Source organism: Salvelinus namaycush, chromosome 40 (assembly GCF_016432855.1).
Source record: "Salvelinus namaycush isolate Seneca chromosome 40, SaNama_1.0, whole genome shotgun sequence".
Classification (NCBI taxonomy): domain Eukaryota; kingdom Metazoa; phylum Chordata; class Actinopteri; order Salmoniformes; family Salmonidae; genus Salvelinus; species Salvelinus namaycush.
In genome coordinates, this window is record NC_052346.1 from 19,082,101 (window position 1) to 19,106,941 (window position 24,841).

The 24,841-nt window shown below is 44.6% G+C and overlaps 2 protein-coding genes across 2 annotated transcripts; one reads left to right on the forward strand and one right to left on the reverse strand.

Annotated features, from left to right (window-relative positions):
* Positions 1–538: 538 nt before the first annotated feature.
* Positions 539–8,451, reverse strand: LOC120033460 (intermediate filament protein ON3-like). The gene is made up of 8 exons (XM_038979826.1): positions 8,251–8,451; positions 6,765–6,973; positions 4,867–5,023; positions 3,986–4,150; positions 3,057–3,182; positions 1,811–2,031; positions 1,634–1,659; positions 539–705 (listed from the first exon to the last, which is right to left on the reverse strand). Exons 1-8 carry the CDS (start codon positions 8,449–8,451, stop codon positions 539–541), a joined length of 1,272 nt encoding a protein of 423 aa, XP_038835754.1.
* A 417-nt stretch (positions 8,452–8,868) lies between these two features.
* zgc:92380 (uncharacterized protein LOC445086 homolog) lies at positions 8,869–12,764 on the forward strand. Its single transcript, XM_038979827.1, has 6 exons — positions 8,869–9,204; positions 9,409–9,491; positions 9,748–9,904; positions 10,064–10,225; positions 11,506–11,631; positions 12,534–12,764. Exons 1-6 carry the CDS (start codon positions 8,869–8,871, stop codon positions 12,762–12,764), a joined length of 1,095 nt encoding a protein of 364 aa, XP_038835755.1.
* The last annotated feature ends 12,077 nt before the right edge of the window (positions 12,765–24,841 follow it).

Genomic DNA, 24,841 nt, shown 5'->3' on the forward strand with positions numbered 1-24,841 from the left:
GTCATATTAGACAGTTGTTTTCATCAAAAGGAGATACTGAATGTAAGTACTTATATGACGACAGTGATGGTCCCGGGGTTCTAGGAAGTATATCTCTGTCTGTGTGGTGACAATAGGCCCATGTATACCTTGAGTTCAGGGCTGAGTTGTATAGGGTGACAGACATACTCCTTAAACAAACCATACACATATTTGGTACCTTAATATTTTCTCTTTTTATTTTGGACCTGGTTCAGTGACATTCAAGCTTTGGAGGACATGGCCTTCCCAGTCACACGAGCACAGATAAATTCTCCCACCACAAACGTAATGAAAAAGAGCACAGGACACATTTTGTAAGAGCTCCTGTTACTGTCGCACATGGTCTTCAAACTGCAGTTGAAAACAAAGTTTGTAAGTTTAACACCTTAGCTTATTAAACAATGACCTTAACGTAAAACAAAAGACTCCGCAATGTTTTTTTAGATGGAAAAGAGAGAGAGAGAAAGAGGTACAACACCGTGTTACTATAGCGACAGCAGAGTGACGGTGGACTTGGTTAATTGTCGGAATAGTGCAAGCTCTTGGACATGACCCTGCCCGCCTCCACCTCAATTCTGATCAGCAGACGCTTCCTGGGGCTGGTTGGGGGGGCAACGGCATCTAATGGGAGGGGCTTCAGAGTCAGGAGGGGCTTCCTGGGGCTGGTTGGGGGGGCAACGGCATCTAATGGGAGGGGCTTCAGAGTCAGGAGGGGCTTCGACGGCAAATCAATGTCTGCGTGCAAGCAAGGACTGGGATTGGTTGGTTTGTTTTAGTAATCTGAGCAAAAGAGATATGATTTGATTTTAGTAGGACACACACAGATCATGACACAACACAGGTCACAGTTCCTTCCTATCGGATCTTTCTCTTCTTACTCACCCTTCTACACATTTACTGAGGATGGGAAATAACTACTCGGCAGTGGTGTAAAGTACTTAAGTAAAAATACTTTTAAGTACTACTTAATTAGTTGTTTGGGGTATCTGTACTTTACTATTTCTATTTTTGACAACTTTTACTTTTACTCCACTACATTCCTAAAGAAAGTAATGTACTTTTTACTCCTTTACTCCATTTTCCATTTTCCCTGACACCCAAAAGTACTTGTTACGTGTTTAATGCTTAGCAGGACAGGAAAATTGTCTAATTCACGCACTTAACAAGAGAACATCCCTGGTCATCCCTACTGCCTCTGATCTGGCAGACTCACTAAACACAAATCCTTTGTTTGTAAAGGATGTCTGAGTGTTGGAGTGTGTGTCTGGCTATCTGTCAATTTTAAAAACAAGAAAATCGTGTTGTCTGGTTTGCTTAATATAAGGAATTTTAAGTGATTTATACTTTTACTATTGATACTTAAGTACATTTAAAACCAAATACTTTAACATTTTTACTCAAGTAGTATTTTACTGGGTGACGTTTACTTTTACTTGAGTTATTTTCTTTTAAGGTATCTTTACTTTTACTCAAGTATGAAAATTGGGTACTTTTTCCACCAGTGCAACTCTGAAGTGGAACGTATCATGTAGATGCTACCTAGAGGTTCTAAGGTTAAATAAACTAACGAAGAAGAGAGTGAACCACTGGAGGGAATAAGAAGAGCTCTTACCTTGCTGACGTATATGGTCATTCATTCTGAAATGACAGAGAGAATACGGGCTAAGTATAGGCAGGATACTACAGTATTTCTCCATTTCAATCTCTCCTACATCCCCCGTCACCACACACACTTCTCTCCCCCTGCCCCCCCCCCCCCCCCCCCCACCCCCTCCACTGTGCTACTCACCTCATCTCCTCTCCCTCCAGTAGCTTCCTGTAGGTGGCGATCTCGATGTCCAGGGCCAGTTTGAGGTTCATCAGTTCCTGGTACTCCCTGACCTGACGGGCCATGTCCTGCTTGGCCCTGCGGAGAGCGTCTTCCAGCGCAACAATATTATCCCTGGCCTGCTCCAACGCATTCTGCCCATCCACCTCCACAACCTCAATGTCCTTCTCAATAACTATTTTCTGAACAGGGGAAGAGAGAGAGGGAGAGGGTCGGAGGGAGAGGGTCGGAGAGAGAGGGGGGGTGGTCAGAGAGAGGGGGGGGGAGGGTCAGAGGGAGAGGGTAGAGAGAGGGGTAAAGGGAGGGGAGGAAGAGGGTCAAAGGGAGAGGGTCAGAGGGAGAGGGTCAGAGGGAGAGGGTCAGAGGGAGAGGGTCAGAGGGAGAGTGTCAGAGGGAGAGGGTCAGAGGGAGAGGGTCAGAGGGAGAGGGTCAAATGGAAGGGAGAGGGTCAAAGGGAGAGGGTCAGAGGGAGAGGGTCAGAGGGAGAGGGTCAGAGGGAGAGGGTCAAATGGAAGGGAGAGGGTCAAAGGGAGAGTGTCAGAGGGAGAGGGTCAAATGGAAGGGAGAGGGTCAAAGGGAGAGTGTCAGAGGGAGAGGGTCAGAGGGAGAGGGTCAAATGGAAGGGAGAGGGTCAAAGGGAGAGTGTCAGAGGGAGAGGGTCAGAGGGAGAGGGTCAAATGGAAGGGAGAGGGTCAAAGGGAGAGTGTCAGAGGGAGAGGGTCAGAGGGAGAGGGTCAAAGGGAGAGTGTCAGAGGGTCAAAGGGAGAGTGTCAGAGGGTCAGAGGGAGAGGGTCAAATGGAAGGGAGAGGGTCAAAGGGAGAGGGTCAGAGGGAGAGGGTCAAATGGAAGGGAGAGGGTCAAAGGGAGAGTGTCAGAGGGAGAGGGTCAGAGGGAGAGGGTCAAATGGAAGGGAGAGGGTCAAAGGGAGAGTGTCAGAGGGAGAGGGTCAGAGGGAGAGGGTCAAATGGAAGGGAGAGGGTCAAAGGGAGAGTGTCAGAGGGAGAGGGTCAGAGGGAGAGGGTCAAATGGAAGGGAGAGGGTCAAAGGGAGAGTGTCAGAGGGAGAGGGTCAGAGGGAGAGGGTCAAATGGAAGGGAGAGGGTCAAAGGGAGAGTGTCAGAGGGAGAGGGTCAGAGGGAAACGGAAGAGAAGGATATAGAAATATATGCGTGTATATTGCGTGTGTATGCGTGCAAGAGTGTTTCACCTGCTTCTTGAGGGTCTCCAGCTCTGCCTTCAGTCTCTGTGTTAGACGGAGCATGTCAGCAATCTCCTTCTTCACATCACGTACATCCTGCTCATACTGACCTGCTGTCAGCACTATGTCATCCATCTGAGAGGGGGAGGAGGGGGAGGAGAGGGGAGGGAGGGAGGGAGAAAAAGAGGGGGAGAAAGGATAGAGGGGCATCAGTGAATATATTTAGGATAGTCATCACTCTTGTTGCATCGTCAACATCATTAACTGTGTTACATAATGTTGGTGTGTGTGGCTCTGATGTGTAACCGTGATTAAGTTGCGAAACAAAAGTTATTCTTGATGGACAATAGATACCACTCACCCCAGCCACCACTCACCCCAACCACCACCACCACCACACCATTCCCAACACCACCACCACCACCCCTCACCCCCACCACTCCTCACCACTCACCACCACCACCCACTCCTCACCACCACACCATTCATCCCCACCACCACTCACCACTCACCCCAGCACTCACCACTCACCACTCCCACCACCACCCCTCACCCCCACCACTCCTCACCACTCACCACCACCACCACCGCTCACCCCCCCACCACTCACCCTCACCACTCACCCCCACCACAACCACCAGTCACCCCACCACCAGTCACCCCCACTACTCCTCACCACTCCTCACCACTCCCACCACCACCACCATCACTCACCCCCACCACCACTCACCACCCCCACCACCCCTCACCACTCACCCCCACCACCACAGCGGTTGAGAGCGTTGGGCCAGTTACCGAAAGGTTGCTGGTTCAAATCCCAGAGCCGACCAGGTGAAAAATATGTCAATGTGCCCTTGAGCAAGGCATTTAACCTTAATTGCTCCTGTAAGTCTCTCTGAATTAGAGTGTCTGCTAAATGACATAAAATAAATCCTCACCTTTTTCTGGTTCCACAGCTCTGCCCCCTCTCTGGCACGGGAGGCCATGTCCGCGTACTGTTTCTTGACGCTGTTGATGATCTCGTCCATGTCTAGAGATCTTTTGTTGCTTTCCTTCACGACCACCGTCTCATTCTGGATATGAGACTCCAGCTCCTTCAGCTCCTGTCACACCACAGCCAGGACAACAATACTACATTAGAGAAGGAGATCTGGGCCTCCCGAGTGATCTAAGGCACTGCATTGCAATGCTAGCTGTGCCTCTAGAGATCCTGGCTCGAGTCCAGGCTCTGTCGCAGCCGGCCGGGATCGGGAGAGCCATGGGGCGGCGCACAATTAGGGGAGGGTTTGGCTGGCAGGGATGTTCTTGTCCTATCGCGCACTAGCAAGTCTTGTGGCGGGCTGGACGCAATGCACGGTGACACGGTCGCCAGGTGTACGGTGTTTCCTTCGACACATTGGGGCGGCTGGCTTCCGGGTTAAGTGGGCATTGTGTCAAGAAGCAGTGCGGTTTGGCAGGGTCGTATTTCGGAGGACGCACGGCTCTCGACCTTTGCCTCTCCCGAGTCCGTACGGGAGTTGCAGCGATGGGACAAGACTGTAACTACCAATTGGATACCACGAAATTGGGGAGAAAAAGGGGTAAAGAGAAAGACATCTGGGCTGCGTCTCATTCCAGGTAACTGCCTCCTTCGCTCTGCCCTAGTTGGCAGATTTGAGATGGTTTGTGCACTGGGTAGGTGTCAGTTGCAATAGTTCCACACAGCGCCATGCAGTAAAGAGAGTTTGGCAAACTTTTACACTGGACGCCATGTTAGGCTATATATGGTTCTGGTTCCACCTAGCCTCTGATTGGCCGATGGGTGTGTCAGTCAGCCTACCTCATCATAGCCCCGCCTCAGGAAGTCCAGTTCTCCCATCAGGTCCTCCAGTTCCAGAGCCAGATCCACGGCTGCCAGTTGGCCCTCATCCACATCCTTCTTGTTGATCACAAAGTCATTCTCCAGATCCGACTTCTTCTGGATCTCATCCTGGTACCTGGAGGACCACAGAGTGGATAATGAAGAGGACATTGTTGTTTTGATATTTTACATTTTAGTCATTTAGCAGACGCTCTTATCCAGAGCAACATACAGGAGAAATTAGGGTTAAGTGCCTTGCTCAAGGGCACAGGCAGATGTTTCACCTAATTGGCTTGGAGATTCAAACCAGCAACCTTTTGGTTACAATGCTCTTAACCTCTCGGCTACCTGCCGCCCTGGTATGATATGACTGAGATGGGAGCTCAGGTAAGCACACACACCCGCAAGCATGACACCGCACCACACCACGACACGACACACCACGGCACACCACGACACAACACACCACGACACACCACGACACACCACACCACGACACACCACACCACGACACACCACGACACACCACACCACACCACGACACACCACGACACGACACACCATACCACGACACACCACGACACAACACACCACGACACACCACACCACGACACGACACACCATACCACGACACACCACGACACACCACACCACGACACACCATACCATGACACAACACACCACACCACACCACGACACACCACACCACGACACACCACACCACGACACACCACGACACACCATACCATGACACACCACACCACGACACGACACGACACACCACACCACGACACACCACACCATGACACACCACACCACGACACACCACGACACACCACACCACGACACACCATACCACGACACAACACACCACACCACGACACACCACGACACACCATGACACACCACACCATGACACACCACACCACGACACACGACGACACACCACACCATGCCACACCACACCACAACACACCACGACACACCACGACACACCACACCATGACACACCATGACACACCACACCACGACACACCACGACACACCACACGCATCCCCAAACCCCTTTCACTGACATGTCAATTTATCATCCTACTGTCAGAACATCTGCAGCTTTGTTCCCCTCTAAACCCCTCCAAGTCAGACACCCTAGCATCGCGTGCCTGTGTTGAGCTGATCCAGACTGGGTAAGAGCCCAGGATGGATGGGATGAATGGGCCCAGCTCCCAAAGGGTTCCACATTTTCTCCACTCTCAGAGCCATGTCTGTGGGTACTGTGCAACACAGAGGTCCATGGTTAGGGGGTAGAGTGGAGTAGAGGGGCTGGGGAGTGTACACTGACTACAGTACATTTACCTCTCCCCACAGACATAGTGCAGGGCACACCAGAGCCCCCCTGTACATACTTAACTCAACCCAGTGGACAGAGGCTTATGTAAGGATAAAGAATTAGCACCTCCGACTCTTGAGGACTGAGGACCCAGGTGGAAAAATGCTCCGTAGCCTAGCGTGAGAAAACGCTGTTTGTCACTTTAGACTGATGAGGTTCCTGTTGTGGACTGTGGCATTTCCTGGAGGCCTGGTGACCTGTACAATATCTAAACTATGATTTATATTATACAATTGACTGTCCTAGTTTTCTCCCTAGGCCTGCTTCACAGGAATCATGTGTTGGGTGGTTTGTTAGGGCGTCCCTGAAATGGTAAATACATTCATAATTTAGATTTATCTTTTGCAGTGCATGTTGTCCAATTCAATGCCATTCTATTGTATTGCACTGTATTATTTTGTATTGTATTCCATTGTATTCTGTTCTATTCGATTCTATTAACTCTTAACTACGAAAGGCTCTGTGAAGGCTCTGTGAAGTCACTGACTTGTTGCGTGTCTGGTCCACTTCGTCCTGGCAGCGGGCCAGCTCCTGCTTCAGTTTCTGTTTGTCCCGGGCCAGGTTCTCGATCTGCCGCTGCAACTCGTTGGCCAGCTGTTGGACCACAGCGTCCACGTTGCCTTGGTAGTCCTCCTGCTCCTTCAGGATCTTCAGGCGCGTGTCCAGGACCTTGTTCTGCTGCTCCAGGTTTTGCACCTAAAGGGAGAAGGAGAGAGAGAGTATATTGGATCAGAAACTCAATCAAGGTGGTTGCATCTGAAACCAGTCAGAGTAAACTACAATGAGTTATAGAAGGAAAAAACTCCTATCCATTTTTTTATTCATGTCACTGGGGGATTGTGGGTTAAGATTTGTAAGCCTCCACTTCTCTGCTAGCAGGAATTTAACAGATATTGAAAAAGTGACTCTACAACCTGTTAGTCTTGTGGGATGCCATTGTGTGTGTGTGTGCGTGTGCGTGCGTGCGTGTGTGTGGGCACTTATGTGGAGCCTCAGTGATGAAGGGTCTCATTACACTAACTGAGCATCACCAGATCTGCCCACAGCTAAAATTCCACCGTGTGTGTCTGTGTGGCAAGCACACTTTCTGGCTGCTTGGTGGCAGCAACATGCATTAGGTTTACACCCAGACTCTCATGGCCATTAAATATAGAACCAATGTGTGATTCACTACAACATACTCACACTATGGTCTGTTAACAACAAATAGGCCCCCACACTCACAAATGTAACCCAACAAAAATATTATATAATATTGACTAAATCCAAGTCCAAAAATCTATTAAAGAAAATTGATTTGGAAAATTCGCAAGAGATTAAAAATAATTCCATTTTGAAATGGTATTCTGTTATTGGCGACAAGGTGGCACCTTAGCAGTTGAAAACGCCCTATGATCGAAGGAGAGAGAAGAGAGAATGAAAGTGAGAGAAAGAATGAGAGAGAGAGGGAGTGAGAGAGAGGCTCAGAACACGGAGCAGAGAGCAGGAGACTCTATGTCTGACAGGTTTTCTTTACAGGTGTGAGTGATGGTGATGAGACCGCTAGAACACCTCTCTCTGGGTAGAATGTTTTGGCTACATAAACCCCGCTGCTGGGATGATTACAGAGGCTCTTATTTTACTGAAGGTAGGCTTCTAACTATGTAAAGGTGGTAATGAAGTATAATGACAGTTAAGTAGAATGTATCAAAACGTAGGCCTGTAGATAATTAGAAATATACATTTGTTTTTTATCTCAAGATGTGTTTTGGGTCTATCTAATGGAATTATTACACAATGAATTGGAAGAAAATGCATAAATTAAGCATCAAATCAAATATCATATGGCTGAAATAATTATGTAGGAGTGTCATACAGGTGTTTCTCTATTACCAGCAGACTTCAGACAGACCTATTGCATCAATGCATTGATTTAGTAAAATTATTAATCCAATCAATAATAATAATAATAATAGAATAATAAAATAGCACACCTTGTCAATGAACGCTATGAACTTGTCGTTGAGTCCAACCATCTGGTCCTTCTCCTGGGTCTTGGCTGACTGGTCCTTCGGGTCCACCTTCGGGTTGTTGGGCTCTAGAAGGTCCTTGTTAGTGGCGACGTTCGGGTAGCTTTTGGGCTTGTTACCGGAGGGAGTGTCGGACTGGCTGCTGTATCCGCCTGGTTTGGACATCTTGTCTTTGTGTTCTTGTCAGAATGACAGAGAGAGAAGGAGTCTCAAGTATCAGACTCAGAGTTTAGGGAAAGGCACCTCTTCTCAGGTTATCACCCGATTTTAAGGTGGGCAAGGACCAACCCTCACCACTCAAGTGTCTGCCTCTGTCCAATCAGCTGAGGTGGAACTCTAAATTTCATAGTAAAAACAACAAAGTCACAAAGGAAAACTTGTATGTTTACTCTAAACCTGTTTGCCCGGGGGTGTGCTGGACGTACTACAGCCAATCGTATCTTTGGGGCCGGTTTCAGGTGTTGAGCAGCGGTATAAAAACAGTCCCTCGCATCTCTCAATCACTACCTGTACAGGTGACTATCAGTTCTACACTGCCTCTCTATTTTCTTTCTCAACTCACCCATTCAACCAACTACTGCCATGTCTAGTAACAGAGCCTTTAGCATGTTCGGTGGGGCCGGGGGAAGAGGCTCCAGGGTGTCCGTGGCCAGTCTGGAGGGGCTACGGAACGCGATGCGTTCTGACCCAGAGAATTCAAACGATGTCTCTCCTGCCCCCGGGCCCGCCCCGGATGATAAGAAGACCATGAAGGGTCTCAACGACCGTCTGTCCGGCTACCTGGGCAAGGTGAGGAACCTGGAGGAAGCCAACAAAGATCTGGAGGACCAGATTCAGGACATCTTGGACAAGAGAGGAGACCCCAACGGCCGCGACTGGGATGTGGTTGAGAAACCGTTGAATGACCTCAGGAAGAAGGTGATTTTTCACTCAGTTAATTATTTAATATGATTAATTAGACTGATTTATTCTGCATTTTTGCCCTTTGAATGATCAATGTACAGTACTGTATGTCTATGTCAGCTGAGCTTATTTACCTGATAGTCACTTGATCTCTGTCTGTGAATCGTTTGGTGTGTTTACTGAATTCTCAATAACTGGCCCATGTTCTCTCGGTTTCAGCTCCGTGATATGACCATGGATAATGCACGTTTGTTACTGCAAATTGACAACACCAAACTGGCCAATGATGACTTCAAAAACAAGTGAGACATGACATGCTATCAATTTATTATAGAAAAAGACCTGGAGATTTATTTAACCTTCAATTAATAAAAAATAGAAATAGGACAAAAATACACAAAATAAAATTAATATTATTGGATTATTATTATGTCATTATAATAAAAACATTTATGAAAATGGTGCTCATTTACATATAGCAGTCTTTGCTAAAACCCAATGGGGCTTTTTACATTGTATGGGGCTAAGAGAGACATGCTCCTGTCCTCTCCTCTGCAGGCTGGACAACGAGAAGCAGGCCAGGAAGACTGTGGAGCGGGACCTGATTGGTCTGAAGAAGATGATTGACGACACCAACCTGAACCGCATGCAGCTGGAGAGCCAGGTCGAGTCTGTGATGGAAGAGCTCGCCGTCCTCAAGAAGGACCATAAGGATGTAAGGGCACACACTCATTCACCCACTGTTCCTGGAACAGTGTTGAGATTTACCTCATAATGGTTAGGTTTATAGCTGGGAATAGGAGAGATGATCCTAGAGAAGCTTTTACTTGAAATAGCCCATAATAACTACTGTATTCTCCCCTGCTGCATGCAGGACGTTGATGAGCTGCGTAAGAAGATCAAGGACTCCAACGTCCTCGTGGAGTTTGACTCCCAGGACAATAACCTGAGTGATACACTCAACAAGATCCGCTCCCAGTACGAGAAACTGGCCAAGAAGAACCTCAAGGATACCGACGACTGGTACCAGAGCAAGGTATGAAGATTTACTTCCTTATCAATGAACCACACTATATTAGTTTGTTCATTAATTATCTAATTCCTTCGCTTGTTTGTTTGTTCATTCCTTAATTAATTAATCTCGCTCGCTATCTCTCTCTCTCTCTCTCTCTCTCTCTCTCTCTCTCTCAATTCAATTAAATTTCCTTTATTGGCATGATGTAACAATGTACATATTGCCAAAGATTTACAATATTAACATAATTCAAATAATAATAATCAATATTGTCAATGGGACAGCAGTAACTACAATAATCAAGGGTCAAAATAACCATACATTGAACAATTACAATAACAATAAGCATAGGTTGGTATGTCAGACACTGACTCATCTTATGGCAGGCAGCAATGTACTGTAGTGCGCTGCCAACCCATAGCTCTCTGCGTCCTCCCCCAACAGGACGGGCAGCCTATTCTCATCAGAGAGGTCTTTGAAACCTTGAATAAGGGTTTCAAATTTGGGAAAATGACACTCTCTAATTGTTTTATATTTTTTGACATTTTGTCAGGAAATGCAGCTCTGTCTCAGGTTCTGCTGTGGTGCAGTGGTTGCACAGCCTTTCCTCTACACGGAGCCAGGTTTTCCTGGGTCTACCCATCTCAATGGCAAGGCTGTGGAGACTAACACCAGGGGCTGAGGATTTTTATAGAATAGTGGCCAATTCGTCGATTTAAATATTGAAGAGCGCAGGGCTCAGATTGCAACCCTGGCGAAGGCCCCACTACTGTTTAAAGAATTAAGTTATTTTCTTGCCAATTTTGAATCTCAATGTATTCCCAGTATACATTGAACTAATTATGTAATATGTTTTACCCATTACACCACTTTCAATAACTTCGTAGAACAGTCCTGTATGCCAAATAGAATCAAATGCTTTTTGGAAGTCGATAAAGCAAGCGTACATTTTGGTATTATTTTGGTAGACTTGTTTATCTATCAGGGTGTGTAGGGTGTAAATATGATCGGTCGTGCGATGTTTTGGTATAAATCCAATTTGGCTTTTACTCAAGACATTGTGCTTATTAAGGAAGTTTAGAACTCTTACATTTATAATACTACAGAAAACCTTCCCAGGTTACTGTTACACACAAATGCCTCTGTATTGCTAATTCCTGTCCTTTTTTTTTTAGGTTTTTCCAATTTTGCCAGAAGTTGTTTGTGTTTATGGACTCCTCAATTAGTGTCAGCATCTTGCTGTTGTACAGTGCTTTTTTGGTTTTCAGTTCTGAGTTTGATTCTCTCTCTCTCTCTGACAGTTTGACAGCATCAAGGTAGAGGTGGTTCAGAATACTGAGGCTCTGCATTCAGGCAAGAATGAGCTCAAAGACCTGCGCAGACAGAGACACCTCCTGGAGATAGACATACAGTCTATAATGAGCTTGGTAAAACATACCTACCTGCACTATCTCTCTCTCGCTCGCTCGCACGCACGCACGCACACGCGCACGCACGCACGCACACACACACACACACATTTCCGTCTGAAAAGACTCCATTCTGTCCCCCTGTGTTGGTTTTGGTATGTCATCATATTGTAGCCCATGTAAATGATGCTATAGTAAAACACTCACATCACCTGACCAGTGACATCACACACACCGGACCATACCCAACATAGGTAACCCCCATACATCACCTGTACTGTCGTACATGCTTAGAAAAAAGGGTTCAGCTATCCCCATAGGAGAACCATTATTGGTTCCAGGTAGAACCATTTTGTGGTCAATGTAGAACCCTCTTTAGAAAGGGTTCTACATGGAACCAAAAGGGTTCTACCTGTAACCGAAAAGGTTCTTCAAAGGGTTCTCCTATGGGAACTGCCGAATAACCCTAAATAGCACCTTTTTATCTAAGAGTGTAGGTCAACTGTAAACTGGGTCAAGGTAAAGCTGACCATGCTAAACAGGGGTCAACTATGCACACACATCCCGTAACATACAGAGAATGCAACACCTCTATATAGGGATGTAACATAGCTGTGTTGTCGACACACATTCCAGCCAACCTGGTTATTACATTGAACTCTGTCATTACAAACCAGACTGAACTTCATGACCTGTCATCAATATGGTCGCCACCTGGAACATATGTGAACTTGATTTATCAACAACAACTAATACAAAACAGTCCAACATCTGATAGCATTTCACAATGCTTGGCTGGGTGTCTTTATAGTCAGGAAATACAAATAAAAGTAGTGAGTTCAAATCGATTTGATTGGTCCCTGTGCCTGTCCGTCACATCTGCTCACAAATTGATTGGTCTCTTTCCTTGTCCGTCACAGGTCCACTCCCACGAGGAATCTCTGAAGGACACGGATGGGCGGTACAACCGTGAGATGACCCGCCTCAATAAGATCCTGCTGCAGTTGGAGGGAGAGCTGGTCCAGGTGAGGACGCAGGTGGAGAGGCATGTGGATGACTACCAGGAGCTGCTTCACGTCAAGATGAAGCTGGAGGCCGAGATCGAGAACTACCGCAGCCTAATGCACGACATCGCCCCCGACGACAGGTGAGCTAACGATGCACAAACCCAGAGGGAATGGGGGCTCAGTACTCATGACTTGATGTGGGTTGTCATAGCCAGTACTCCCAGTTAGCCCATGGCTTATAATGAGGTACCTATACATAGGATCAAACAACATTCAGTTTATATAGGGTCTGTAGCTGTAACACATTTGCAGTAAACCTGGTATTACATTTCAAGTTGCCGGTTAAGTGGTGTAATTTATCCTCTTCCCTAACAGCGTGGGCTTTTCTTTAGAGCAGGCAGTGAATTGTGGTAAGTACTGGACATCGGCCCTACTGAACCATCTGATCTGATGTATGGGGAGAAGACACCAGGGAATCCAACATACCATTATATCACTGTCCATCTAAGATGTCTCTGTCTCACGGACCAATCAGTCACAGTGCGCTCTAACACCACTCCAGATTGCTGTTCATTCTCAGTTATGGCTAATATCACTCTGTCTGTACTACCTACCTATGTCACTGTATAACTGCATGATGTCAAAGACAATGTTCTTAACATGTTGTAGACAGATCCAATGGTATTCTGATTGTGAGTTGTTCCTTGTACGATTGTTAGACATTGATTCATTGATTCATTTGATCCCAATGTTATGTGGATGTGTTGCAGAGGTGGTGTCTATTCAATTCATACAAACATCTGATTCAAGTAGGATGTGCAATTTGATTTGAACATGGCCAATATACTATACATTTCCAATTCAAATTGTATGTCTTCATCTATTAGAGTCTGGTGGAACCGTCCTGATCACGCAATAGCTCACACTCTGATTTACACAGAAACAGAATGGTGAGCGTAGCAATCAGGATGGTTCCACAAAGCTACTGAAAAACATGAAAAACATCCTGAAAACCTGAAAAACATCCTACAAAACCTTCAGACTGAGATCTTCTTCCTCTTTCCTGACTCCACATCAGAGCCGCCCCAGCCACCTAAGAAAGCCTTGATGAAGGATGAGGTGGATGGAAAGGAGGTCCCCAAAAAGACAGAAGCCCCGGCAACTCAGAAAAGTCTCCCTCCAATCCAAGAGGCCCCCACAAAGAAGACAGAAGCCCCTGCAACTCAAGAGGCCCCCACAAAGAAGACAGAAGCCCCTGCAACTCAGAAAAGTCTCCCTCCAATCCAAGAGGCCCCCACAAAGAAGACAGAAGCCCCTGCAACTCAAGAGGCCCCCACAAATAAGACAGAAGCCCCTGCAACTCAGAAAAGTCTCCCTCCAATCCAAGAGGCCCCCACAAAGAAGACAGAAGCCCCTGCAACTCAAGAGGCCCCCACAAATAAGACAGAAGCCCCTGCAACTCAGAAAAGTCTCCCTCCAATCCAAGAGGCCCCCACAAAAAAGACAGAAGCCCCTGCAACTCAAGAGGCCCCCACAAATACAGAGGCTCCTACAAAGGCAGCTAAGGCTGAGACACCAACAACCGAAGCAGGCCCCAGCTGAAGAGGATAAACCAAAGAAAGATTCCTCCTCTTGTGTCTTCTTCCTCCTCCGATGCAGACAATAATGACCATAAAGAGAAACCCATAAAGAAGTCTGCCCCCTGAAACCCCCTCCTCACCTCAACCCCCATCCCTCTAGTCTTTTCTCTTCGTGTTTTGAAGCCCAGCATCGTAACTAATGATGTTGTGTACGGTTTGAGGTAGATTTGGTGTTATTAATCCATTGCATTCTTTCTCAGAGATGTTTCTTTACAAAATAAATACGTTCAACACATTGTTCTTGACTCTGTATCATCAATGTCTTCCAGTTGTCTTGTTCAAGACATTGACTATTGTTTTTATTACCAATGAGTTGTGCAATATTCCCTGGGTAGTAAGTGTAGTGTTGTAGTGGTGGGCCTAAAACTGCTGGACTGAAGATAGTGGCTGTGTGTTTACTGTTCACCCACAGAAACATTGACACTGATCTGAGGAAGTGAGGACTGGAGTTCTGAGGAATTGGATCTAAATCAAATAGAGCTATTTTCACAGAGAAGCTAAAGTGAAACCAAAGACAATGCAACAGTAAACATGTCGTCTCCCGTGAATGACAACTACAATTGATGACATGTAAGATTAGATTCTGTGAAACAAGGACTGAGGCCAGGTATCAGCAGGTAGCCTAGTCAAGCCAGATGTGTATAGCCATAACAGACATTCTGATGACCTTATTCAGTGGTGTAAAGTACTTAAGTAAAAAATACTTTTAAGTACTCAAGTTTTTTTTTTTGGGTATCTGTACTTTACTTTACTATTTCAATTTTTGACAAATTTTTCTTTTACTTCACTACATTCCTAAAGAAAATCAGGTAATTTTTACTCAAAACATTTTCCCTCACACCCAAAATTACTCGTTACATTTTGAATGCTTCGCAGGACAGGAAAATGGTCCAATTTATGCATTTATCAAGAAAACATCCCTGGTCATCCCTAATGCCTCTGATCTGGCGGACTCACTTAACACAAATGCTTTGTTTGTAAATTATGTCTGAGTGTTAGAAAACATGAAAATAGTTCCATCTGGTTTGCTTAATCTAAGCCATTTGAAATGATTTATACTTTTACTTTTGATACTTAAGTATATTTAAAACCAAATACTTTCTAACTTTTACTCAAGTAGTATTTTACTGGGTGACTCACTTTTACTTGAGTCATTTTCTATCACAGTTTTTGCCGATTGCTTCCACACAAAGTGAATGCTCAGACAAAAGCATCAAAACCTTCACTTTTGTAACCATGCCTTTAACAAAGGCACCAAAAGTACACACCCATTTTATGCTTTGCACTTTGTTTGCACTGTGTTTGTAATTCTGCAACACACTTTCAAAACACTACACACTGTTTCTTACATTAGACACTTCGTTCAAGAAGGAAATCTCTTGCAATCATAGGGAAAACACTTCTATTCAAAATGCAAAACATACCTGAAATTGGCAACACCCACACACACGCACACACATGAAAACACTTCAACAGTAATTGAACACCAATTAGTCTGAGCCTTACCACTACAAATAGACCTCAGGTAAACGCACCTCTTTTGTGAGAACTTTACAGACATGTACGCAGCGAAAGCGAGAGAACAAAGAAGGGGACCAGGCAATAGACGGAGACATATTTCCAACAACATCAGGGCCACTTTAGTGGACCATGTCATAAATCATGGCCTGACGATGAGGGAGGCTGGGCAGAGTCCAGCCCAACTTGAGTTGCTACACGGTAGCATCCATAATATTGACATTTAGACTGGAGAACAGGTATGTCTTCAACTTTCTACATTACTGTACCTATGTAATTGTTGTATTGTACTGTGATGCAAAATCTGCAATGTAGTCCTACAATATTAGGTCTATGCTCCTCAGTGAACAAAACAAATGGGTATAGTGCTGTTAAGTACATGTAATACAGTTTTGATGTTACTGTGTACAGGATGTAAAAAAGAACAATAACATCACATTATTGGATTTTCTACAGAACTACCAGATGACTCATGTCTGCTCCTGCTCCTCCCCTCTGATGCGTGACCTCACCAGAATACTAACCACCGGTCCTGGAAATCAGCTTTGCGCGAACCCGTCATTACGCACACCTGTTAATCATTATGATTCACACCTGGACTCCATTTCCTTCATTTAATTTCCTCCCCTATATGTCACACTCCCATGTTCACTCACCAGTTGGTATTGTTCTTGTGTATCGGCGTTCTGCCTTATGTTAGTGTCGTGTTCTTGGTTTGGTTTTCTTAATGTTTCACCTGCTTCCGACTCACGGCCCCATCACAAAGACCTGAGGGTGGAAGGCAATGTTTGTTCACCCAGGAACTGGCCATTGTCAATCTAGTGTTGGCAAACACCATCTGCCTACATTAGTTTTTCCCAATTGTTTACACACTAAAATTGGAACTTGAAACGCAATCACCGAAACCTGAAACTCATGTACCAAATCCCTAAACCAAGTCTTCAAAATTGCAAACACAATTCCTGCTTTCCACTCAGTTTTCAATTCTATCACACTTTTTGCAAAACACTACATAGTTCTCTACATTAGGCACAACATTCAAAATTAAGCTCTCTTTAGTCCCTTTGGAAAGCAACGCCAATCACAATGCCAAGCTCTATACACCAATTTGCAACACCCCCTCACAGGTGTAAACACTAGTTGCTGAATTGTTCACTTTGAAATCAGAGCTTAAGCACTACAAAAGGCCAGATGAGCTCTCCTGTTTTGGAAGTCAATGGTGAAGGAGTGAGAGTAGGAAGGACTGTCTCAGATGAGATCAGGGCCACATTGGTTGACCATGTGCTTAACCATGGATTGAGTATAAGAGAGGCTGGGCAGAGAGTTCAGCACAACCTGAGCTGCTACACGGTTGCATCTATCATCCATACATTCAGAAATGACAACCGGTAAGTTACCTACCATCTACACTATGCTCTTTATGTATGTATACTGTATATATACTGCAGTCCGACATATCAGCAGGCCTATGTTACTCAGGGATTGTTGGTCAATGTTACAGTAATATCATTTCATATTGAAAGAAAATAGATTATTTTAGTTTACTGTAACCAATCACATATTTGTGGATCTTCTGCAGAACTGAGAGACGGCGAGGCCATGGTGGGAGACACCGGCTGTTCACACCAGAACAGGAGATCGCTATTGTGAACATGGTGGTGGCAAACAATAACATTAGACAGCGAAAAATCCAGAACCACATAATTGCAGACAACACAATATTCAGTAACATTCACCAGGTGGGCTTGTCTACATTGGACCGTGTATTACAGCACAACCGAATCCGGATGAAACAGGTCTACAGGGTGCCATTTGAGCGACACTCAGAGGGTTAAAGAACAGCGCAATGAATATGTACAAGTAAGTACTATACTGTGAATTTACTACCATATCAGCACTGTATAGACACATTACAGTACTGTAATCCAGTGTATTGTGTCTCACCATACTGACTGCTCTAGGTCTGTCACATTGTCTTGTCTGTTTCAGAGAGTCTTGGAGCTGGATGCCGCTGCAATTCAGTACGTTTATATTTACATTGATGAGGCTGGCTTCAACCTAGCCAAACAAAGGGGACGGGGACGGAACATTATTGGCCACCGTGCCATTGTGAATGTCCCTGGACAGCGTGGAGGGAATATCACCATGTGTGCAGCCGTTAGCCAGCAAGGCATCCTCCATCACCATGCCAACCTTGGTCCCTACAACACCGCCCTTCTCATCACATTCCTGGACACACTACATGGCATCCTCATTCCAGCCGAGTGGAGGGGTGGACCAGAGCAGCCCAGGTATGTTGTCATTTGGGACAACATGAGTTTCCACCGGGATGCTCTGGTCCACAACTGGTTCATCGACCACACACAATTATTGTTCTATACCTCCCACCATATTCCCCATTACTAAACCCTATCGAATGTTTTTTTTCTGGCATGGGGATGGAAGGCGTATGATCACCATCCCCTCCATGCCTCTTCTCCAGGAATTGGAGGATGCATGTGGTGAAGTTGATGTGGGGGCTGGATCCGTCACTCCAGAAGATTCTTTCCCCGCTGTTTAGCCAGGGAGAACATGGCTTGTGATGTAGAGGAGGTGCTGTGGCCAAAATAGGAGGCAGGATGCAGCCTAATGTCTTTTTCCTTACATTTTGCATGTGTTTGTCTTTGTTTGGAGTTTTGGAAGAATGAGCCACTTTCATTTTTTGTACAGAAACCCCTTTATCTCACTGAATGTTTTTCCTGGTTTTCTCCTGTTGGGTACAGAAAGTGTTACATACAAAACACAAGTGTTCAAAATATTGCATTTTTGGAAATAAATGACAATGTCGCTATTGCATTTGTGTGTGTTTATGTATATTTGAGTAGGTATACATTACTGTGACAATCTTTTACAACCAGCTACAGTGGAACACTGAAAATGCAAAAGGCATAAACCTACTGATGGGATATTCATAGTGTTTTGTGTTGAGCACATCAGTGTGTTGGTTGGTAGACAGATCTATTCATAGTAGTGTTTTGTGTTGAGCACATCAGTGTGTTGGTTAGTAGACAGATATATTCATAGTAGTGTTTTGTGTTGAGCACATCAGTGTGTTGTTGGTTGGTAGACAGATCTATTCATAGTAGTGTTTTGTGTTGAGCACATCAGTGTGTTGTTGGTTGGCAGACAGATCTATTCATAGTAGTGTTTTGTGTTGAGCACATCAGTGTGTTGTTGGTTGGTAGACAGATCTATTCATAGTAGTGTTTTGTGTTGAGCACATCAGTGTGTTGTTGGTAGACAGATCTATTCATATGACTTGTGTCATTTTGATGCAAAAAAACATTTTGGAAAGAAAACAGTTTTGAATGCAGTGTTTGTTTTTGCTAGAGAATTGTAGAGTTTAGCGTTTTGTGTTCAGGTTTGGGGACAATAGGCCAAAGATTCAGCAAACGTGTGTAAACAATTATGGAAAACTGTAACTATGAGAGCAAATCATCGCAGATCACACAACATCCCATAATATCAACCGTGTCATTATGTCAACACCAACTTACGATGAAGCAGCTGTCCAGGGCTCCATTTGAGAGGAACAGCGTTAGTCAAAGACCTTCACTATGACTCTGTGCAAGTAAGTGTCACTGTATGATACTGTAGTACAGTAATGCCAGTAGATTGTGTCCTATTTGCACTGCATAGATACATTCAGACAAGCAGTATGTGACCCAGGCAGGTGCCCCCATTCTGGGTGTGGGGGAGGGGTCTGTGGAGGAACCTGCCTTGCTCGTAGTTTTGACTGAATGTGTCTGACCCAACCCACCCCCATCCTTGTGTGAAAATGTAGACATTGGAGTCCTGTGTTTTGAGTTACGCCATATTCACAGTACAGTGTCTGCATTTTCTGTTACAGAGAGTCCTGGACTTTGATGCAGCTGCACAGCCTCATGAGTTATTTTTCATTGATGAAACTGGATTCAATCTATCTAAAACCAGGCGTCGGGGCCGACATGTTATAGGACAAAGAGCCGTTGTGAATGTCCCTGGGCAGCGTGGGGGACATTCCGCCTTGTATGCTGCCATTAGTCTGCAAGGAGTTCTCCATCACCATGGCACCCTGGGTCCCTACAATACTGCAACACATGATCATATTTCTGCATGCACTACATAATGTAGTTGTACAGGACGGACCAGAGCAGCACAGGTTTGTTGTCATCTGGGATAATGTTAGTTTCCTTCGGGCTGCTCTGGTCAGGGACTGGTTCACCAACCACAATAACTTCACAGTTGTATACTTGCCCCCTTACTCCCCATTTCTCAATCCAATTGAGGAATTATTTTCGGCTTTGGCGTTGGAAAGTGTATGACCGCCAACCACATGCCCGCGTGCCTCTTCTGCAAGCAATGGAAGAGGCATTTGGAGACATTGAGGTGGGGTCAGTCCATGGTTGGATAGGCAATTATTTTCCCCGTTGCCTAGCCAGGGATGACATTGCTTGTGATGTGGATGAGGTGATGTGGCCAGACCCTAACAGAAGGTGGGATCCAGAAACCACCCATCACATCCTTTACAATCCCTTACAATACTATTTTTTGTTAACCATTGCACTGTAATTTTACTGTAATTATTTTTGTTTCTGTGAGATTACAGTAACACATTGTATTAATTACTGTATTGTAATTCTACTTTGTGTTTTGTTGTTGTTGTAAAAACCTGCAATGGCAAAAAATGAGCTGTATATGTATTTTGTTGTTAAATAAGCTGTATATATATATTTTGTTGTTAAATAAGCTGTATATATATATTGTGTTGTTAAATAAGCTGTATATATATTTTTTTCTGGAGCCTTTATATTTTTGAGTTCATTGAAATGTGAGTAGATGAACTGTACCGGAACAATCTTTCACAGAACCCTGTATGAGAAAATTAAAAAGGTTTACAAAGTACGAAAGACAGCAGTGTTTTGTATAAAACACTAAACAATCACAACACAGTCACTATTGGTCTCTATTATGGATCATTATTCTAATATGTATTCATTATAGAATGTTGTCAGTTATTAAAGAGTATATTTGTTAACTGCACTGTAGAGAGTTGTAGACCTAGATATCTCCAATCCTAAAAGCACACATCAAATAAACAATTACAATTTATTTACATAGTGTGTGTGTGAGAGAGATAGGAAAGTGTGTGTGCATTTTGTGTTTAATGTTTCCTTGTCAGCCACCCATCTCTGCTTTTCTGCCTTATAAAAAGCTGAGGTCTGGAACTCCCTCCAGGTCATCTCTCTCTCTCCATTCCTTGGCCTTGGTTGCCTGATGACTCACCCTGAAAGTAATTACTCTGCTCTATCGATCGCTACATAAATTCATTGTGGAGAAGAAACGTCAGTTTGTCCAGGAACTATCTGGCCGGCTGGCCAGACCTATCAATCTGGCCAGCTGGACTTAGATACCTGGCTGGCCTGCCGGACCTAGCTACTTGGCCGGACCTAGCTGCCTGTCTGCCCGGCAGGCAGGACCTAGCAATCTGGCCGGCTGGTCAGACATAGCTGTCATGTTTTCTATTCATCGTAACTAATGATGTTGTGTACGGTTTGAGGTAGATTTGGTGTTGTTATTCCACTGCATTCTTTCTCAGAGATGTTTCTCTACAAAATAAATACGTTCAACACATTGTTCTTGACTCTGTATCATCAATGCCTTCCAGTTCTCTTGTTACATTTACATTTAAGTCATTTAGCAGACGCTCTTATCCAGAGCGACTTACAAATTGGTGCATTCACCTTATGATATCCAGTGGAACAACCACTTTACAATAGTGCATCTAAATCTTTTAAGGGGGGGGGTTAGAAGGATTACTTTATCCTATCCTAGGTATTCCTTAAAGAGGTGGGGTTTCAGGTGTCATTGTTTCAGGTTGTTCAAGACATTGACTATTGTTTTTATTACCAATGAGTTGTGCAATATTCCCTGGGTAGTAAGTGTAGTGTTGTAGTGGTGGGCCTAAAACTGCTGGACTGAAGATAGTGGCTGTGTGTTTACTGTTCACCCACAGAAACATTGACACTGATCTGAGGAAGTGAGGACTGGAGTTCTGAGGAATTGGATCTAAATCAAATAGAGCTATTTTCACAGAGAAGCTAAAGTGAAACCAAAGACAATGCAACAGTAAACATGTTGTCTCCCATGAATGACAACTACAGTTGATGACATGTAAGATTAGATTCTGTGAAACAAGGACTGGACTTCTAAGGAATTGTGCCTATGGCATGAGGCCAGGTATCAGCAGGTAGCCTAGTCAAGCCAGACGTGTATAGCCACAACAGACATTTTGGTGACCTTTTCTGCTGCTTTTGAGACACGGTTGGATCCCACCCTGAAGCACTACTTGTGTACTAATTAAAACTCTAAACAATCACAACACAGTCACTATTGGTCTCTATTATGGATCATTATTCTAATATGTATTCATTATAGAATGTTGTCAGGTATTAAAGAGTATATTTGTTAACTGCACTGTAGAGAGTTGTAGACCTAGATATCTCCAATCATAAAAGCACACATCAAATATACAATTACAATTTATTTACATATTTACATAGTGTGTGTGTGAGAGAGATAGGAGAGTGTGTGTGCATTTTGTGTTTAATGTTTCCTTGTCAGCCACCCATCTCTGCTTTTCTGCCTTATAAAAAGCTGAGGTCTGGAACTCCCTCCAGGTCACCTCTCTCTCTCCATTCCTTGGCCTTGGTTGCCTGATGACTCACCCTGAATGTAATTCCTCTGCTCTATCGATCACTACATAAATTCATTGTGGAGAAGAAACGTCAGTTTGGCCAGGAACAATGTGGATGGTTAGCCAGGGAACGGCCTTGGTATATAAAAAACATTTTTGCAGGACAATAAACATATCAGCCTGCCACTCCTGGGAACCATGTTTATACAGTTGAAGTCGGAAGTTAACATACACTTAGGTTGGAGTCATTAAAACTCATTTTTCAACCACTCCACAAATTTCATGTTAACAAACTATAGTTTTGGCAAGTCGGTTAGAACATCTACTTTGTGTATGACACAAGTCATTTTTCCAACAATTGTTTACAGACAGATTATTTCACTTATAACTCACTGTATCACAATTCCAGTGGGTCAGAAGTTAACATACACTAAGCTGACTGTGCCTTTAAAGAGCTTGGAAAACTCCAGAAAATGATGTCATGGCTTTAGAAGCTTCTGATAGGCTAATTGACATCATTTGAGTCAATTGGAGGTGTACCTGTGGATGTATTTAAAGGCCTACCTTCAAACTCAGTGCCTCTATGCTTGACATCATGGGAAAATCAAAAGAAATCAGCCAAGACCTCAGAAAAACACTGTAGACCTCCACAAGTCTGGTTCATCATAGGGAGCAATTTCCAAACGCCTGAAGGTACCACGTTCATCTGTATAAACAATAGTACACAAGTATAAACACCATGGGACCACACAGCCGTCATACCGCTCAGGAAGGAGTCGTGTTCTGTCTCCTAAGAGATGAACGTACTTTGGTGCGAAGCGTGCAAATCAATCCCAGAACAACAGCAAAGGACCTTGTGAATATGCTGGAGGAAACAGGTACAAAAGTATCTATATCCACAGTAAAACGAGTCCTATTTCGACATAACCTGAAAGGGCGCTCAGCAAGGAAGAAGCCACTGCTCCAAAACCGCCATAAAAAAGCCAGACTACGGTTTGCAACTGCACATGGGGACAAAGATCGTACTTTTTGGAGAAATGTCCTCTGGTCTGATGAAACAAAAATAGTACTGTTTGGCCATAATGACCATCGTTATGTTTGGAGGAAAAAGGGGGAGGTTTGCAAGCCGAAGAACACCATCCCAACCGTGAAGCACGGGGGTGGCAGCATCATGTTGTGGGGGTGCTTTGCTGCAGGAGGGACTGGTGCACTTCACAAAATAGATGGCATCATGAGGTAGGAAAATTATGTGGATATATTGAAGCAACATCTCAAGACCATCAGTCAGGAAGTTAAAGCTTGGTCGCAAATGGGTCTTCCAAATGGACAATGACCTCAAGCATACTTCCAAAGTTGTGGCAAAATGGCTTAAGAACAACAAAGTCAAGGTATTGGAGTGGCCATCACAAAGTAATGACCTCAATCCCATAGAAAATGTGTGGGCAGAACTGAAAAAGCGTGTGCGAGCAAGGAGGCCTACAAACCTGACTGAGTTACACCAGCTCTGTCAGGAGGAATGGGCCAAAATTCACCCAACTTATTGTGGGAAGCTTGTGGAAGGCTACTAATTTTTACTAGGATTAAATGTTAGGAATTGTGAAAAACTGAGTTTAAATGTATTTGGCTAAGGTGCATGTAAACTTCCGACTTCAACTGTATGTGAGCGCTGTTGGGGCCGTGTTACAGCTCCAGATGACAAAACCTGCACACACTCCCAGAGGGTTGCAGGTCTGCCGACTTCCTTTTGGTCACACATTTTAATCAGAGAAATATCCAATAAACCAAAGACGTTGCTTTGTCTGTGAATGTACTTTATTGCACAAAATCTTCAAATAAAATGGAGCAAACATAAAATAATAAGTAGTTATATTTTGATTTACATTGTCAGAGAAAGAGAGTGAGCGAGAGAGAGACAGAGTGTGTGTGTCAAGGTTGTGTTTTATTTTTTCTTGTCAGACACCCATCTCTACTTTGTCAGTCTGCATGCACTTCCGGGTGAGGCTGTCAGGGGCAGTGGTGGAGTGCAAGGCAGATCTGAAAGAGAGATGCACAAAGTGACAGTACGTATACCGCTCAACAGCATGTCTGTTGGTGTGAGTGAGCATGTCTGTTGGTGTGAGTGAGCAGGTCTGTTGGTGTGAGTGAGCATGTCTGTTGGTGTGAGTGAGCATGTCTGTTGGTGTGAGTGAGCATGTCTGTTGCTGTGAGTGAGCATGTCTGTTGGTGTGAGTGAGCATGTCTGTTGGTGTGAGTGAGCGTATGTGTATGTAATATAATTCTGAATGACCTGTATCCATCTGGGAATCCTCCAGTGTCTCCCGTCACGGCCAGTGTAGTGGGAACTGGTG

Excerpts from the sequence above, each read along its gene's own strand:
- LOC120033460 (XM_038979826.1), bottom strand. The coding sequence starts at position 8,451 with ATGTCCAAACCAGGCGGATACAGCAGCCAGTCCGACACTCCCTCCGGT. Across the intron at positions 5,024-6,764 it reads GTGGACCAGACACGCAACAA|GTACCAGGATGAGATCCAGA; the intron begins GTCAGTGACTTC and ends GTGGTCCTCCAG. Across the intron at positions 706-1,633 it reads TGACCATATACGTCAGCAAG|ATGCCGTTGCCCCCCCAACC; the intron begins GTAAGAGCTCTT and ends CCCTCCCATTAG.
- zgc:92380 (XM_038979827.1), top strand. The coding sequence starts at position 8,869 with ATGTCTAGTAACAGAGCCTTTAGCATGTTCGGTGGGGCCGGGGGAAGA. Across the intron at positions 9,205-9,408 it reads TGAATGACCTCAGGAAGAAG|CTCCGTGATATGACCATGGA; the intron begins GTGATTTTTCAC and ends TCTCGGTTTCAG. Across the intron at positions 10,226-11,505 it reads ACGACTGGTACCAGAGCAAG|TTTGACAGCATCAAGGTAGA; the intron begins GTATGAAGATTT and ends TCTCTCTGACAG.